The 14,734-nt window shown below is 47.7% G+C and overlaps 1 protein-coding gene across 1 annotated transcript; it reads right to left on the bottom strand.

Moving 5' to 3' along the window:
• Positions 1 to 1,125: 1,125 nt before the first annotated feature.
• On the bottom strand, positions 1,126 to 14,202 carry LOC127670771 (solute carrier family 35 member E3). The gene is made up of 5 exons (XM_052165276.1): positions 13,599 to 14,202; positions 12,697 to 12,807; positions 8,594 to 8,752; positions 6,811 to 6,893; positions 1,126 to 3,176 (listed from the first exon to the last, which is right to left on the bottom strand). The coding sequence occupies exons 1-5, from the start codon at positions 13,998 to 14,000 to the stop codon at positions 2,990 to 2,992; spliced, it is 942 nt and encodes a 313-aa protein (XP_052021236.1). The 5' UTR covers positions 14,001 to 14,202; the 3' UTR covers positions 1,126 to 2,989.
• Positions 14,203 to 14,734: the final 532 nt, after the last annotated feature.

The raw sequence follows: 14,734 nt of genomic DNA, 5'->3' as shown, positions 1-14,734 counted from the left end.
TTTTTTGATTTGTGTTTTTCTTTTTTTTGGGGATTTGGTTTTTTTTTCTAGACAGGGTTTCTCTGTTTAGCCCTGGCTATCCTGGAACTCACTCTATAGACCAGGCTGGCCTTGAACTCAGAAATCCTCTTGCCTCTGCCTCCCAAGTGCTGGGATTAAAGGCAAGGGCCACTGCCAGTCTGCCTGCCTGCCCGCCCGCCTGGTGAGTTATCGATGCTTAACAGTTGTCCTGTGGGTGCTGGGAATCAAAGCAGGTTCTTAGGAAGAACAGCCAGGGCTCTTACCCATGAGCCATCTCTCTAGTCTGTTTTTTGTTTTGGTTTTTTTCCATTTTAATGTAGGTGCTGGGAACCCAAACTCAAGTTCTCCAGCTTGGGCAGCTAGTATTTGAACCCCTGAAACGTCTTCCTGTGACAACCGCCCCCACCCCCCTCACTATGGACTTGGAATTTGGCTGCATTAGAGCTGTGGGCTTGCAAGCAGAACAGACCAGCACTTCCACATACACAGATGCCCACTTCCTTCACGGGCTCCAGTATGCAGGACAGAAGTGAGAACAAGGGGGTCCTTATCGTTTTTTTTTTGTTTGTTTGTTTTTGTTTTTTTTTTTAGCAAGAATTGAAGTTTAGTCATTTGACATAGGATAAAAACTACATCCAGTTCCCTCAGGAATTTTCTTTTCAAATAGACGATAGTCTTCAGGGTGCAAAAAATGCTTATCAGCCTGTATGAACTAATAGAGTTTATTCGTGTCTATGAACACACCTCACTCATCTTGCTCCTAGCCCCATCCCCGATGACACCAGCCATTTGTTCTATCCCCACACCTACCTGTTCAAACCACCTGTCCCCAGGGCTTATTTACAGCTAAGATTGGTGCCCAGTACTAGTCAACTCCATTGTTCCTAATGCACAGGAACCTGCGGGTCTCTGTGCTGGATACTCTTCATTCGCTTCTGGGACATTGTTAACCATTAATGTAAACACACACAGAAAATGTTTCTTGAGCATAGGACCACAATGGTAAGGACGGCATGTTCTGCCGTTCTTCGCATAATGACACAACTCTGTAAACTGAGGACAATTTCTAAAACAAAAAGCCACGAAAGCACACAGACAAAGCCATTCTCCAAAATACACATTTTAATGAGGCTTTGTTCTTTAAACGCACTAGGAAAAACAATCCCAAACAGGCACATTTCCTTCCTCTTTAATAGAATCTCAGTGTGTAATCAGTCAGCCCTTGGAGTCTGTGTGGTCTACACGGCCACAGAGCTCTTAGCCCCGACTCACCTGCCCAGATCCTGGGATCCAGGAGCATGTCCCCCGCCAGCTTGTCTCCTGATTACTTGACAAGGTTTTGTTTGGCAGTGCTGGGGGTACAACCCAGGCTTTATCTGGTTAAAAAAAAAACAAAAAACCCAAAACCTCAAAACTACCACTATCAACAAAAAAACCTAACACATTAAAAGTTAGTGTGAAAAAGAAAGAAAATACAAGATAAAAGTTATCATCACAAGACATGGCTCTTTGTCTTAAGCTGTTTCCTCACAGAAAGTGTATGTTTAGAAGAAGTTATTATTTCAAGAGATCTGACTCTTCTGAGGTCATCAATGGCTGCTTTTAATGGCGAGATGTCAAGATACTTGAAGGCAGACACATACTTTTGTAATTAAATACCCAGCACTCTATTTGCTGGACCCCCCATGCATTCTGTCTGCATCTCAATAAAAAATATTTCTCAATTCCTCTGAATATCACACATCTAGCTAAATATTAGCTAGTTTTCTACCTCTCTTTCATATATTTCCTATTTTTCACCAAGTTTCCGCCCAGAATTTGGACAGCTTTTGCTCTAATTTGCCACATTATGCAAGGCATAATTCAGTCCGGTTCCCAATACCATAAAACACTCCCTACCTGCAGCTTCAGTATGAGGAGGGCAGGGCGTGTTGGGAGGGAGGCCATATTAGAAATCACTAACAGGAAATGATTAAGCAAGCTGGAACACAGTAACCAGAACCAAAAGGACCCACCTGAGTGCTGGGCAGGTCCTCTGCCACGGGCTATACCCTCTGGCCCCACAAGACTTTTCTTTGAGCAGTTTAATAACGAGGTTTTGTTTAACTCCATATATAGTATCTAGAACTCACTGAAAGTCAGGAGAAGGCCAATGAGACCGTCATTCCCAGCAACACTGTTACAATCTCAGCCATTCCCTCTAGCTCAGGCAGCTCGTGGGTGCTGCTGAGCAGGCTTTGGGCTCAAGCAGTCCTGCCTGTCTAACAGGGAAGAACGTCTTATGTCAATTTTCTACTGAAAAAGTGATCCTTTCAGAGTTGTAATTTGTTTCATGATCACGTCTACGACAACTTGCTCTCTGTAACTATTTCAGTTCTACAGTGCAGTAATAAAGAAGCTAGATGGAGTGGCAGAGTTAAAAGCTAGTTCAGTCTATGTAGAGAATTCCAGATCAGTCAGGGCTACACAGTGAGATCCAGTCTCAAAACAGCTATGACCGCCACCCTGTCTAGACGACAAAGAGCTTGCCGATGGGAAGGCCTGGGTGAGCCGGCAGTTTGGCGTGCCCTTCCCTGGGAGAGCATGGATGGCCACAGCACAGCTGCAGCGCCCGAGCGTTCTCCTGTTCCGATGGACCTGAGCTTCCCCGTACTCTAGTTGGCAACCATCTTTTGTGCAGTTCCTAGAATTTCTTTGACGGTGCTGGCGTTTGAGGCCAGGGTCTCACATGTGTGAGGCAAACACTCTACCACCGAGGGCCAGCTCCCGGTTCATCATGTCTTTGAAAAGAAGCCTGAATCATTTTGGTTTTAAAAAATTAAATCGATAAAAGGTCCTAAAAACTGTCATTATCTGTGAGGAAGATACTTCTTGCGCGTCACTGACTGGATTCCGCAGGGAGCTTTCCCAGAGACTATACATTTGCATTTTCTCATCCTTAGGACCCGACCTTCCCTTCCCTGCAGACTCAGGGCCGCTGGACCAGCTTGCTCTTACCGCCTTCCTGCTCGCTGAGTTTAAAGTGGGTGTAGGTGAGGATGCCAAAGAGCGTGCACAGGATGCCCAGGCCTTGGTTTACCGACAGTGGATCCTGAAACAAAATGTACCCTCCGCACAGGGTGATGCAGAACTTGAAGTGTCCGAACATGTTGTAGCTGAGGTGTTCAGGTAAGGAGACAAAGGGGCAGCGAGCTAGACACTAGGGTCACACGGGTACACACGACAGTGCATACACAGGACAGTGCGCACGCAGCGACAGCTGCCTGTGGCTGGAAAGAACCTCAGACAACACAGAGTCAGCGGCTGCCATGCACTTAAAGAACAAACACTGTGGCACATGCTGGACAGATCACACTCTCCTCAGGCATGGTCTTTCTTAGCAATCTACTGATGTGAAGAGGGTGACACTGCATTAAAACTGTGTGTGTGCATGAGTGTGACACCACGGAAGCCAGATGAGGCGCTGAATCCCCTGGAGTAGGAGTTACAGGCAGCTGTGGCCATCTGAAGCAGGTGTTTGGAACCGAACTCAGGTCCTCTGCAGGAGCAGGGTGCACTAGACACTGCTGAGTCCTCTCTCTAGCCCCACACTGCACTGATTCTTTCCAGTTGGACCTACGCTACATATGCACACTCCAAAGTGACAAGAGACTGTCTCAAGCGTTCCTGGTGACCTCTCCAAAGGCGCAGCACAGGGGGAGAAAGGCGTGCACAGCAGGCAGAGGAGACACTTAGCACAGGAGTTCATGGCTATCCTACGGAATGCCTGCCTAATAAACTGTCACTGGCTGTGAGCCGATGTGCCAGGTGCCAGGGAGCTGATGTGATGTGTGGGCAAGGGAGAGAGGAGCCAGAGGGAGCACCACCAGCACCAGCCGCTGTCAGGTGCTCCTCCATGAGCACCCGACTCCCTCCACTGCTTCCCAACTTCCCCATTTCTTGACGGTGGAGGCTCAGATCCTTTAATGAATTTTAAAAACACTGATTTTATGTGGTTGTGTATGGGTGCAGTGTGTGTGTGTGCACAAGTATGGAGATCAGAGGTCGGCTTATGGAGCCTCGGTGTGGGTCCCCGGGCCTGAACTCAGGTCAGGCTTGGTGGAAGGCACGCCTACTGAGTCACCTTACCACAGCAGCTGCAGTAGCCAAACGGCGCTGCCAGGGCCAGGAGTCCAACACAGGTGAACTCAGTTAGCTCCAGAGTGCAGGCTGTAACCTAAGACGGCCAGCAATTCACTACTGGGCTAAAGTGTTTCCCCAAGTCATTCAGACCAAAAAATAAAAAATCAAACCACACATTAGACCTCAGAAATTATTCTCTTGCCTTATGTTACGCATAAACTAATACTGTTTTACTCTTCAGATGTATGCTACAAACCTATGCGTTCTCCCTAGCGACTTAGAAGCAGCTAACACTACACCTCGGATTCTCTGCCTCTGCCTAGTAAAGATGATCTGTGTCTACCTTGTACAGTTGATGTGGATCAAGAAGTAATACTGCAAAGACTCTAGAATACAGCAGGCACCATCAAGCTAACTGTAAGGTATAGAGCTACAGAGTATAATAAGCTATAGAGTATAATAAGCTATAGAGTATAATAAGCTATAGAGTATAAGCATCCATGCACGGCAGAACTGCCCAGCACTGTACATGTTACTGTCCCTAGTTTCTTAGCCGCCTCCCTGTCATTCTCTTTGCAGTGATGGGGACACTGAGTTGACTGACCCCGACCTTAGGTCCCTGAGTTCATAAGCGACCTCAGAGGATTCACAAGAGCTCCCATAACATACTCAGGCTCACAGGAAGTGAAGGCCCTGGGCGGGGCCTGGATGCCTATGACCTCTGTGCACAGGCTCTTCACTTGGTTACTGGGCATGGCGATGCAGGCTTGTGACCCCAGCTCTGAGGAGGCTGAAGCAGGAGATTGGCAGTCAAAGTCACCTCAGCTACACAGTGAGTGAGACCAGCCAGGGTCGCAGGAGCGGCCCAGGAAACAAAAGCACCAAAGAGACCCAGTCAGCAGCAGCCCTGTGGCCAGCGCCAGGGCACCTGCTCTGTCTTCTTTCTTTCAATGGTTTGTGCAGTGGAGCTGATATCTGTGAGGCAGAGGCTGTGCCCAGGGATGGTTATCACAATGCCACACACAGGGAGATACGCCTTATCTCATTATCTGCTCAAAGAAAGGCTAGTTGCAGTGGGGAAGGATGCTGAGGCCCAAAGACAACTGGTTGAGTAAGGGGTGTGGCTATTTGCATAATAAAGGGATGGCAGCTTGGAGCTGGGCCAGAGAGACCCACAGAATGCCCAGACAGGCGGACACTGAAGGAAGACACAAAGGAGACAGGACAGAGCTGGGAAGCAGGCCACAGCGACACTCTTCTCTGTAAACAGCAGAAGCTCCAGTTCTCCCTTCTTCAGTCAGGCATTTGCCACACCTGGAAGTGCTTCGGTCAAAACCAGAAGTGCCCCTGTCAAAACTGTCAGTGGCCTTGCCTCACGAGGTCTTGTAAGAGCTAACTGCCAATCTTCCAGAAACCTGACCATCCGGCAGCACTTGACACTTGATACGGTGGCTCCCACTCTTCCTCACGCCGACTCCTCACCGCTCTCCTCTCCATGACCTCTGAAGGTGCAGGGCCCCAGGACTTGGTCTTTTCCCTGACTTGCTTGTGATAACCTCACTCACCACTCATATCATAGTGGTACAGCGACTCAGGACCACCTGTAGCTGAGGACTACCTGTACCCGGACGGTGCAACCTCAAGTCTACCAGAATGTCAGGCCTCCTCCAAAGTGGCCAATCTCAGGAGAGATGGCTCAGTGGTTAAGAGCACTGACTGCTCTTCCAGAGGTCCTGAGTTCAAATCCCAGCAACCACATGGTGGCTCACAACCATCCACAATGAGATCTGATGCCCTCTTCTGGTGTGTCTGAAGACAGCTACAGTGTACTCATATAAATAAAAATACTTCTTTTTTTTAAAAAAAAAAGAAATTATGATAATTGTTACTTATTGATATTTGGCAAATAGGTTTTGTTTTTTTTTTCCAAGACAGGGTTTCTCTGTGTAGCCCTGGCTGTCCTGGAACTCACTCTGTAGACCAGGCTGACCTCGAACTCAGAAATCTGCTTACCTCTGCCTCCCAAGTGCTGCGATTAAAGGCGTGCGGCACCATTGCCCATCTTTGCCAGTTTTTAGAAATGAGATCTCAGTCTATAGCCCAGGCTTCAAACCCATGGAGGGTGTGAAATTATCTTTCATTACATAAGCTGACCGCACCGAAAACTGACTCAAACCTAAGCCTCCACTCCTCTACCCACTCAATAAATACCACTTGGACCAACCACTATCAGTAAGTCATGGTGCTAAGTCAGTTTCTATGAGAGAAAAGGGCACTACTACCTAAGAAAATCCAAAAGCATTCCTTACAGAAAGCAAAGGCATTTTCCCAGTTAACAGATTCTGCAGACACTGGAAAGACATTCTTGGAAGATCAGAGCCGGTCTGGAGCGATCAGTGGCTCAGCAGGTAAGAGCACGGGCCGTACTTCCAGAGGACCCGGGTTAGATTCCCAGCACCCAGGTGTGGCCTCAGTTCCAGGGGATCTGGTGGCTTCTCTGGCCTCCAAAGGTATCAGGCATGCATGTGTGCACTGACATGTATGCAGAATACACCCATTCTAATGAAATATAACAATAAAAAAGTTAAAATAACCAGCCTACTTAACAAAGGCCATGTGATCGTGTCACAGAAGAGAAAGGAAGACTATATACATCGGAAAGGATACGTGACTGGTGACGTGTTCCCAATGATCCAGTAAATCGACAAGTTCACCATGAAAGCGATTACTCCAGACAGCAGTACCATAAGCTACAAATAAAGCAAGAGAAACATTGTAACCAGGAACAAATAGGTCTCCTTAGGAGTTTCTAAAAATGCAAACTTCAAGCATTAAAAACATGACACATGCTGATAAGCACACACACACACACACACACACACACACACACACGATCACTGCCAGTTTGAGGCCAGTGGCACACAGACTTCCAGGATAGTCAGAGACACACAGTAAAATCTTGTGTCAAAACACAAACAAACAGACCAACAACAAACACCCTACCAAAAAATGATTTTAGAAAATCAACTTGGAGCTGGGTGGTGATGGTGTACACCTTTAATCCCAGCACTCAGGAGGCAGAGGTAGTTGGATCTTCAAGTTTGAGGCCAGCGTGGTCTACAGAGTGAGTTCCAGGACAGCCAGAGCGACACAGAAAAAGTCTGTCTAAACAAACAAACAAACAAACAAACGCGCACACACACAAGTAACTGTCCAGCAACAGTGGGACCTTCTGCAGTGGTGACCAGGCTTTAAGGTGGTGCCCAGTGCACATCTGAAATCCCAGCTTGTGGGAAGTATAGGCAGGAGGATCAAGGCAGCTTTGGCTACAGAGTGAGTCTGAGGCCAGCCTGGCTATACGACATGCCATCTAAAACAACAACCAAAACAAAGAGCCAAGGGGCTAGGAGATCTAAGAGTGCGTCCTGTTCTTCCACAGGGCCCAAGCTCGAGTCCTAGCACTCAGGGCGGCTCAGAACCCTCTTCCAATTCCAGCTCCAGGGAATCTGAGACCGCTGGCCTCCAAACACAGAGACAAATACACAGACTGGAAAATAAATCTTTAAAAGCAAGCAAAGAAACCAACAAAAGACAGTTTTCAACATGAATTTCTAGGTTCTTTTTTTTTTTTTTTAATTTCCTCAAGGAAGAAATGTTCTCTTTTTAAATTTTATTCTTTCTTTCTTCCAGATAGAGTCTTTCTCTATTGCCCAAGATGGCTTCAATTTCCTAGACCCACGGACTCCTTTGGTCTCAGCTTCTAAATGGTTGAGATTCAGACACACACACCACTGAGCTTACCAGTAATGAGTTCCCATTAAAAGCAACACGTGCCGGGCGGTGGTGGTGCACGCCTTTAATCCCAGCACTTGGGAGGCAGAGGCAGGTGAATTTCTGAGTTCAAGGCCAGCCTGGTCTACAGAGTGAGTTCCAGGAAAGCCAGGGCTACACAGAGAAACCCTGTCTCGAAAAACCAAAAAAAAAAAAAAAAAAAAAAAAAAAAAAAAAAAAAACACGTGAACATTATAGAAAAATCAGAAAATACAGGTAAGTGAAACATCTAATCCCAACCACTATCACATCTGCTAACACTAGGGCATGGACACTTGCAAATTAATTGATGAATTAATTCATTTCTGATGAATTGTTCATTTTTACTCTTACTTAAACCAAAAACATTTATTGGATAACTATGATATCAAGCCAGGCTTCGTGAGGAACACAGTGTGTACAAAGCTCCTTCCCGGGTGGGTGTCCCGGTCTCGGCAAGCCCCTTCATCTTCCTGTGCCTCAGTTCTTCATAGGAAAAGAACCCTTGCCTTCCTTAGAGAGCAACCGCGGGGGGTTAAATGTGAGAGCAGACTTGAGAGTGTGCTCCCGAACCCACAAACTCCATCAGGAAAGGAGTGGTTAATGCACCTTCTCAGGCACCAGGACAATTAGAACTTACCGAAGCAGAAACTGACCAGGGAGCAAATATTCCTCCCTCTGCAAACACCGGCTCGAAGAAGGGCACAGCCACCAGCAGCATGGCGGACGACATGGGGGCCTGGTAGTAGAGCAGCTGCATGGAGTTCACTTGCAGTTCGTGCTGCTTGGCTCCAACCCACTGACGAGTAGAGACAAAGAGTCAGCTACAGAGACAAGCATCCTGTGGTGGGCGCAACGCAGGGCCAGGCTAGGGGGTGGGGGTGAGGGCAAACCCCAGGATCCTGCAAAACCTCAGAGGGTGGGGAGACATGAGGGACTCTGAACACGGTAGGCGTGCATCTACTGACGTCTCCATGCCTCAGAGAGGAAGACAGTGGGTACCCCTCTACTCTCCTGAGTCTACCAAACACCAGGAAGTAAAGGCAGCAGGAACCCCACGCATCAGGGACACTGGGGAAACAGGGAGGGGATGGAAATTTCCATGAGAAGCGGACTCCAGTGTGTGGCCTTAACGGTATGTGGACTTTGAGCCACTTCAGTGGCAGAAGTCGACTGAAAACATTTTTTTCTCCAGTGAACTTTCCTGTGAATTGGATTTCCCATAAATGTACCTGGGCACAGTGGAGTAACTGAAAACCCTAAAATACTGTCTCATTCAGTAAAAACCTCCAAACTGTATATCCCATGTCCTTACAAATACTTCACAGATATGACTAATGAGAAGGTCTGCAGAGTCTCTGGCCGACAGTTTGCATCAGGTCTGGCAGGAATAGCCTGGCTTTTGAGCAACCTCTATAGACCCGTTTCCTAAATCTAGGTATTCTGTAACATAAGGCAAATCTACAGGAATTCACTAGGACCGAAATGCAAAACCAGGAAATGTGAACCTCGCTCTTGCCAGCTTTCACTGGCAGTCTTCTGAGACTGTAAGGACAAAGAGCTGATTCTTCCCCGGCCTGCTTCCAGGAGTACGGCTGGGAGCTAGAACAGGAAGGCTCCAGACAGAGCGGCTCACCTTCCTGCCTGGGCCAGCCTCCCTGACTGCGTACAGCTACTAGGGACGGCTGTCTGAAGCAAGCTTCTGGCCATCATTCATCCCACACCCTGTTTAAGCACATCCACTCTCCCAAGAAATACCCAAATCACCACCTGACTGACATCTTTTCCTATCCGTAGTCACAGGCAGCTCTGACCTCTCTCCTCAGCATCTTTTAAAAATACTTCAGGTCCCAGGGGTAGACCTTGGGGCCCTGTGCCTGCTGGGTGAGCACTCTATCCATGACCTCCATCCCTGGTCTCACACCCTGAGTATCTGTAACTTCTCAGTTGACATAGCTTCCCGATTAGTCTGCAAGACCAGGCTTCAGATCAAGCTCCTGTGTAGAAAGGCGCTTCCCTGACTCTGCTGGCTCCCAGTCAGTCGGGTCCTGCTAATTCCGCCTCGCGGAGGCCTCTTGGTCCTGTGCCCACACCCCTGCCCCGGGTTCTCCACCTTCTTCTCTTCTGTGCCCTCCATGTCCACTAGATTTTCCTTAAATACAAATTGTGATAAAGCCTCTTCCCAATCTAAATATTTTCCCTTGCTGGTGTCTGCAGAATAAAGACATTTCCTCCGAGTGACAGCCAGCAAGCCTTTGCTGTCTGGCTTAGCGACTTGGTATCACCTTCTCACAAACACACCCACAGTCTAGCCTCACCAAACACGTCAAGTGCTCCCCGATTCAAACATATTAAAGGAGAGGCCTCAGGACTTCATGGCTGAGCAAACCTCTGTGCCTCCAGCTTAAATTAAGTTCCCCTCTAGTCTAGCCTCGTCACTCCAAGTGCAGAACGGCCATTTCTTCCTCCGTGCTCCTCAGGACTCTCTCCTCGGCTTAGAGGGCTAGGACGCAGGCTAGCTCCGGACATGAGAGCTGCACACGTGTCTTGAAGGGTGGGGTTACAGCTGCTTCTCCTCATCGTGTCCTCATCGGTGAACATAAAGGAAGTCTTGTCACACAAACACACCCGCCATCTTTTTCCAGCCAAGAGCTAAAGATGCCTCTTTTACCTTGTCTTATCCTTCACAGCAGCAGAAAACAACAAAACCAACCAACCAACTAAACAAACAACAAAACAAAACAAAAAACCCTTAGGAACCCAGTTAGGCTACAAGAAGTAGATATAATTTTGTTTAAAAGGACTTTTTTGGTGGATGTCTACCTATTGTGGCATAAGACCTTTGCCCATTGCTCTTCAGTCATACTCTGATAAATCTCATTGCAAACCTCAAGGATAGAGAATCTTCTGATTCCGAGTTACAGCAATTTTGAAACATTCATGAACAAAAATAGCCCCCCCCACACACACAGAAAAAAATTCCCCAAACCAATAAATGTTGTGAACTGATATTATGTATATAGAGTAAAAGCAATTCTAATATTTAACAAGTAAACCAGGTGTGGTAACACATGCCTATACTTTCTTATAAAGAGAAAAGGGGTGCTGGAGAGATGGCTCAGTGGTTAAGAGCACTGACTGTTCTTCTGGAAGTCCTGAGTTCAAGTCTCAGCAAGCACATGGTGGCTCACAGCAATCTGTAATGGGATCTGATGCCCTCTTGTGGTATGTCTAAAGACAGCTACAGTGTACTTACATATAATAAATAAATAAATCTTTTTTTTTTTTAAAAAGTGAAAGCCAGGCAGTGATGGCACATGCCTGTAATCCCAGCACTTGGGAGGCAGAGGCAGGCGAATTTCTGAGTTCGAGGCCAGCCTGGTCTACAGAGTGAGTTCCAGGACAGCCAAGGCTACACAGAGAAACCCTGTCTCGGAAAAAAAAACCCAACCCCCCCCCCCCCAAAAAAAAAGTGAAAAGAGAGGCCAGGAATGGTGGCACATGCCCTTAATGCCAGCACTTGGAAGGCATATCTCTTGGTGAGATCTGGGCCAGCCTGGTCTACATAGTGAGTTCCAGGCCAGTCAGAACAACATGGTCCTGTCTCAAGAAAAACAGAAACAAAACAAAAACCACCAATCAAACAAGTCCCCCAAACCAACAGCAACAGAAGGTAAAAAGCAGATCAATGGACGGCTGAGTGGGTGGAGTCCCTCCCTCTGCCAAATCTTGCTACCAAAGCTGGGGTCCAGAGACCCATGTTTAGAAGGAGAGAACAGACTCCATTCCTGAAAGTTGCCCTCTGATCTCTATGTGCACACATGGCATGTGGATGCACACACATGCACATGTGCAAACAATAAAGTGTAAAAAAATAAAAGGGAAAGAGGGTGGGGGTGTAGCCGAGTGGTAGGTTCCTGATTAGTGTGCGAGAGGTTGAAAATTCAACCCTGGAAAGACAACAGCCACAGAAGAAGGCTTAGAAGCAGTGGCTGTCATTGAAGTTGTTCGCTGGCTGGGTGAGTTTTAGCTCAGTATACAGTGCTTGCTTAGAACGCCAGTGCGCCCAGTCCTCAGCCCTTGGAGCCCTGACCCAAAATATAGTAACAATGTTTCTGGGACAACCCAGCCAGCAAACAGTAAGGTGCTGGGGCCCAGTACTGAGCGAACATTCCTAACTAGAATGTCTTCCTTTATCACTGTGCAGATTTGTGTGGCAGAGGTAACACTGGAGCCACATTGGCTCTGACGCCTCACCTAGGCACGCCCAGCATTTCCAGACCAAGATTGCCAACATAGAGACACGACTGTTTCACTGCACCTTACACCCCGTGGTTTCTCCCCACTACACAGGTCACAAATCCCAGCTTGTTGGCAACTTATGGTAATGAAGTGAATCCATGGTGGGGAAAAAAAAAAACTTAATACTAGTGACAGGCAAGGCACTGTGCTTGCCCAAGAAGTTAAAAACCTCGAAAACACTCTAATGACATAGACAGAGTATCAGAAGCCAATAAACAAGTTGCAACACCAACTACGCTTACACACGGGCTCTGTGCACTTACAAACGGGCATTTGGTGAGCTTCCACACCTGAACGTCTGTCTCTGATCGCTTCACTTCCCAGTTACGCTTTCTTCCCACGTCTATTGTCTCTAGACTGTATGCTCTAAACTTTGGGTTACAGCTTCAAAATTTATGAAATCTGCTAAAAAGACACATAAAGGAAAGAAAAGTTACCAACCACTTGATAAAGGGACGTGACCACCACACCAAGTGCAGCAAACACCATTCCAAGGGAATGAAACTTCACATCGTAATAAGAATTTAGGATGACACCTAGGGTAATAGGAATCTGCAAAGAAAAGGAGGCAAACTCGGTGAGATTAAATTCAAGAATGATGTCTTACAACAACACTAAGGAAACACACCATTGGTGGGGGGGGGGTGTCGAGGGAACACTGAACGTTTGGGGAAAACTGCCAATTCCTCTCTACAGACATTCACATACAACTCTACATCTAGAAGAAAATAATGAATCCACAAATCACGCTTTTTAAGGAAACACTACACGTATTTACAGGTAGGTAAATGGACCCCTAAACCAGTATTTATAAACACATGAGCATAAACGTGGAAGGAGGAAAGCATTATGACCTGAACAACTAAAAACTACTAAGTGCTAATGTTATTTTAATGAATTTCTTTTTATTTAAACGCAAGGCACCCCAGCAGTATGCCACTGAAGGCGTATTTGGAGATATTTTACGCTAAAGTATTTCATGTTTATCACATATGGTTCGAATACCCGGGGGTAGGAGGAGGATTTTTTTTTTTTTTTTTCTGTCCAGGTTGAGCTTTTGCAGATATCCTGACACACTGAACTGTTCCAACTAAGGCAGCCCTCCCCACTCATCAATCAGAGCATCTAAACACTTTAAGAACCTGCGGAGTGTCAAGATGGCTTTTTCCACGCCTTCCCAAATAAGTCACTTACAGAGCCTGGCTCGTGTGTGATGTAAAGATGATGGGAAAGGGCTTCCGGCGTGCCAGGCTATAAGCAAGGTGCATTCAATTTTCCCGGGGGTGTGGGAGGTGTGGGGGGAAGGCAGCCAGGGACAGGCTCACGCAGCGGCAGCTACTCACCAGCGTGAGCTGTATTCTGACAGAGAATCTCTTCTGGTACCAGAAGGTCTGGATGGCTATGATCACCGGCGTGGTCATGGCCTTGGCCAGCTGATAGGTGCCTATGGTGTTGTTCTGCAGAGAAAGGTTGGTGAAGACCACAAAGCCACAGAAACTGAGGGCCAGGAGGAGGAGCTTGGAGAGCGGCAGACTTTTGGGGGCAAAGATGTCCAGTTTCTGGCAGATGTACAAGCCCAGCCAGGTGACCACGAAGTGCACCAGGGTCAGGCTCATGTTGGGGAAGCCGTGGTGTACATAGATCCATTTGTTGAGGAACACGATGCAGATGGACACCAGCAGGTTGAACAGGAGCCCGGCGGCGATGCGCCCGTTGCCCCGGACCCGGTCCGCCAGCGATGCCATGATGCCTGCCGGCGGCGGCGGAGCAGCGCCCTCGACCGAGCCCGGGCTGTCCAGCCTCCCCGCGGGGCGCCCGGACGCCCTCCCGCTGCCCCGGCTCTCCGCCACTGCGCACACACAGCTGCCAGCCTCACCGCCTGGCCGGAGACGGGCACGCGCCAGCCGGGGTCCCGCGGGTCGCCCCAGCTCCTCCCAGCCCCGCCCCGCGCGGTCACGTGACCCCGCTGCACTTCCGCCGCGCAGGCGCGCTGGGCGCCCCTCCGGTTGCTTAACTCAGCCCTTGGCGCCCAGGGAAAATTCATTTCTGTGGCCGGATTTACTGGGCGGCGCAGATTCCCCGCCAGTTTTACCCTCCACGGTGCTGAACTGTTTTAATCCTCTGCAGGCGGGCGGGGGGTAGTGTATTACTTACTGAAAGCATATTTTAAAATATCTTTAAAAGTCTAAATAGGTAAGAGCGGATGGACAACTGTCCTATAGTGTAGATTTAGACATTTTGGCGTATTTGCATCGAAAAACTTTAAACCACACCACGAATTTTTTGGTAAAACCTAAGAAGCAAGTAAATTTTTTCTGTATGGCCAAGATATTAATTGCAGTCCTAAGAGGCTTATTATAGTAGCTTCAAAGTTATGGAGCTGGAGAGGACTTCTAAGTTTTGTATTATTATTTGGAAGTGAAAATTTGTATCTTTTTGTTTTTGTTTTCAAGGCTGAGAACTCATTCTGTGGACCAGG

Source organism: Apodemus sylvaticus, chromosome 20 (assembly GCF_947179515.1).
Source record: "Apodemus sylvaticus chromosome 20, mApoSyl1.1, whole genome shotgun sequence".
In the NCBI taxonomy this organism is placed as follows: domain Eukaryota; kingdom Metazoa; phylum Chordata; class Mammalia; order Rodentia; family Muridae; genus Apodemus; species Apodemus sylvaticus.
Note: the sequence above shows the minus strand (reverse complement) of the source record. Positions and strands in the feature narration are given on the sequence as shown.

Coding starts and splice junctions, on each gene's coding strand:
- LOC127670771 (XM_052165276.1), bottom strand. CDS start 14,000: ATGGCATCGCTGGCGGACCGGGTCCGGGGCAACGGGCGCATCGCCGCC. Junction 12,808..13,598: donor TCAGAATACAGCTCACGCTG/GTGAGTAGCTGC, acceptor TTTTCTTTGCAG/ATTCCTATTACCCTAGGTGT. Junction 6,894..8,593: donor CCTGGTCAGTTTCTGCTTCG/GTAAGTTCTAAT, acceptor CTTTATTTGTAG/CTTATGGTACTGCTGTCTGG.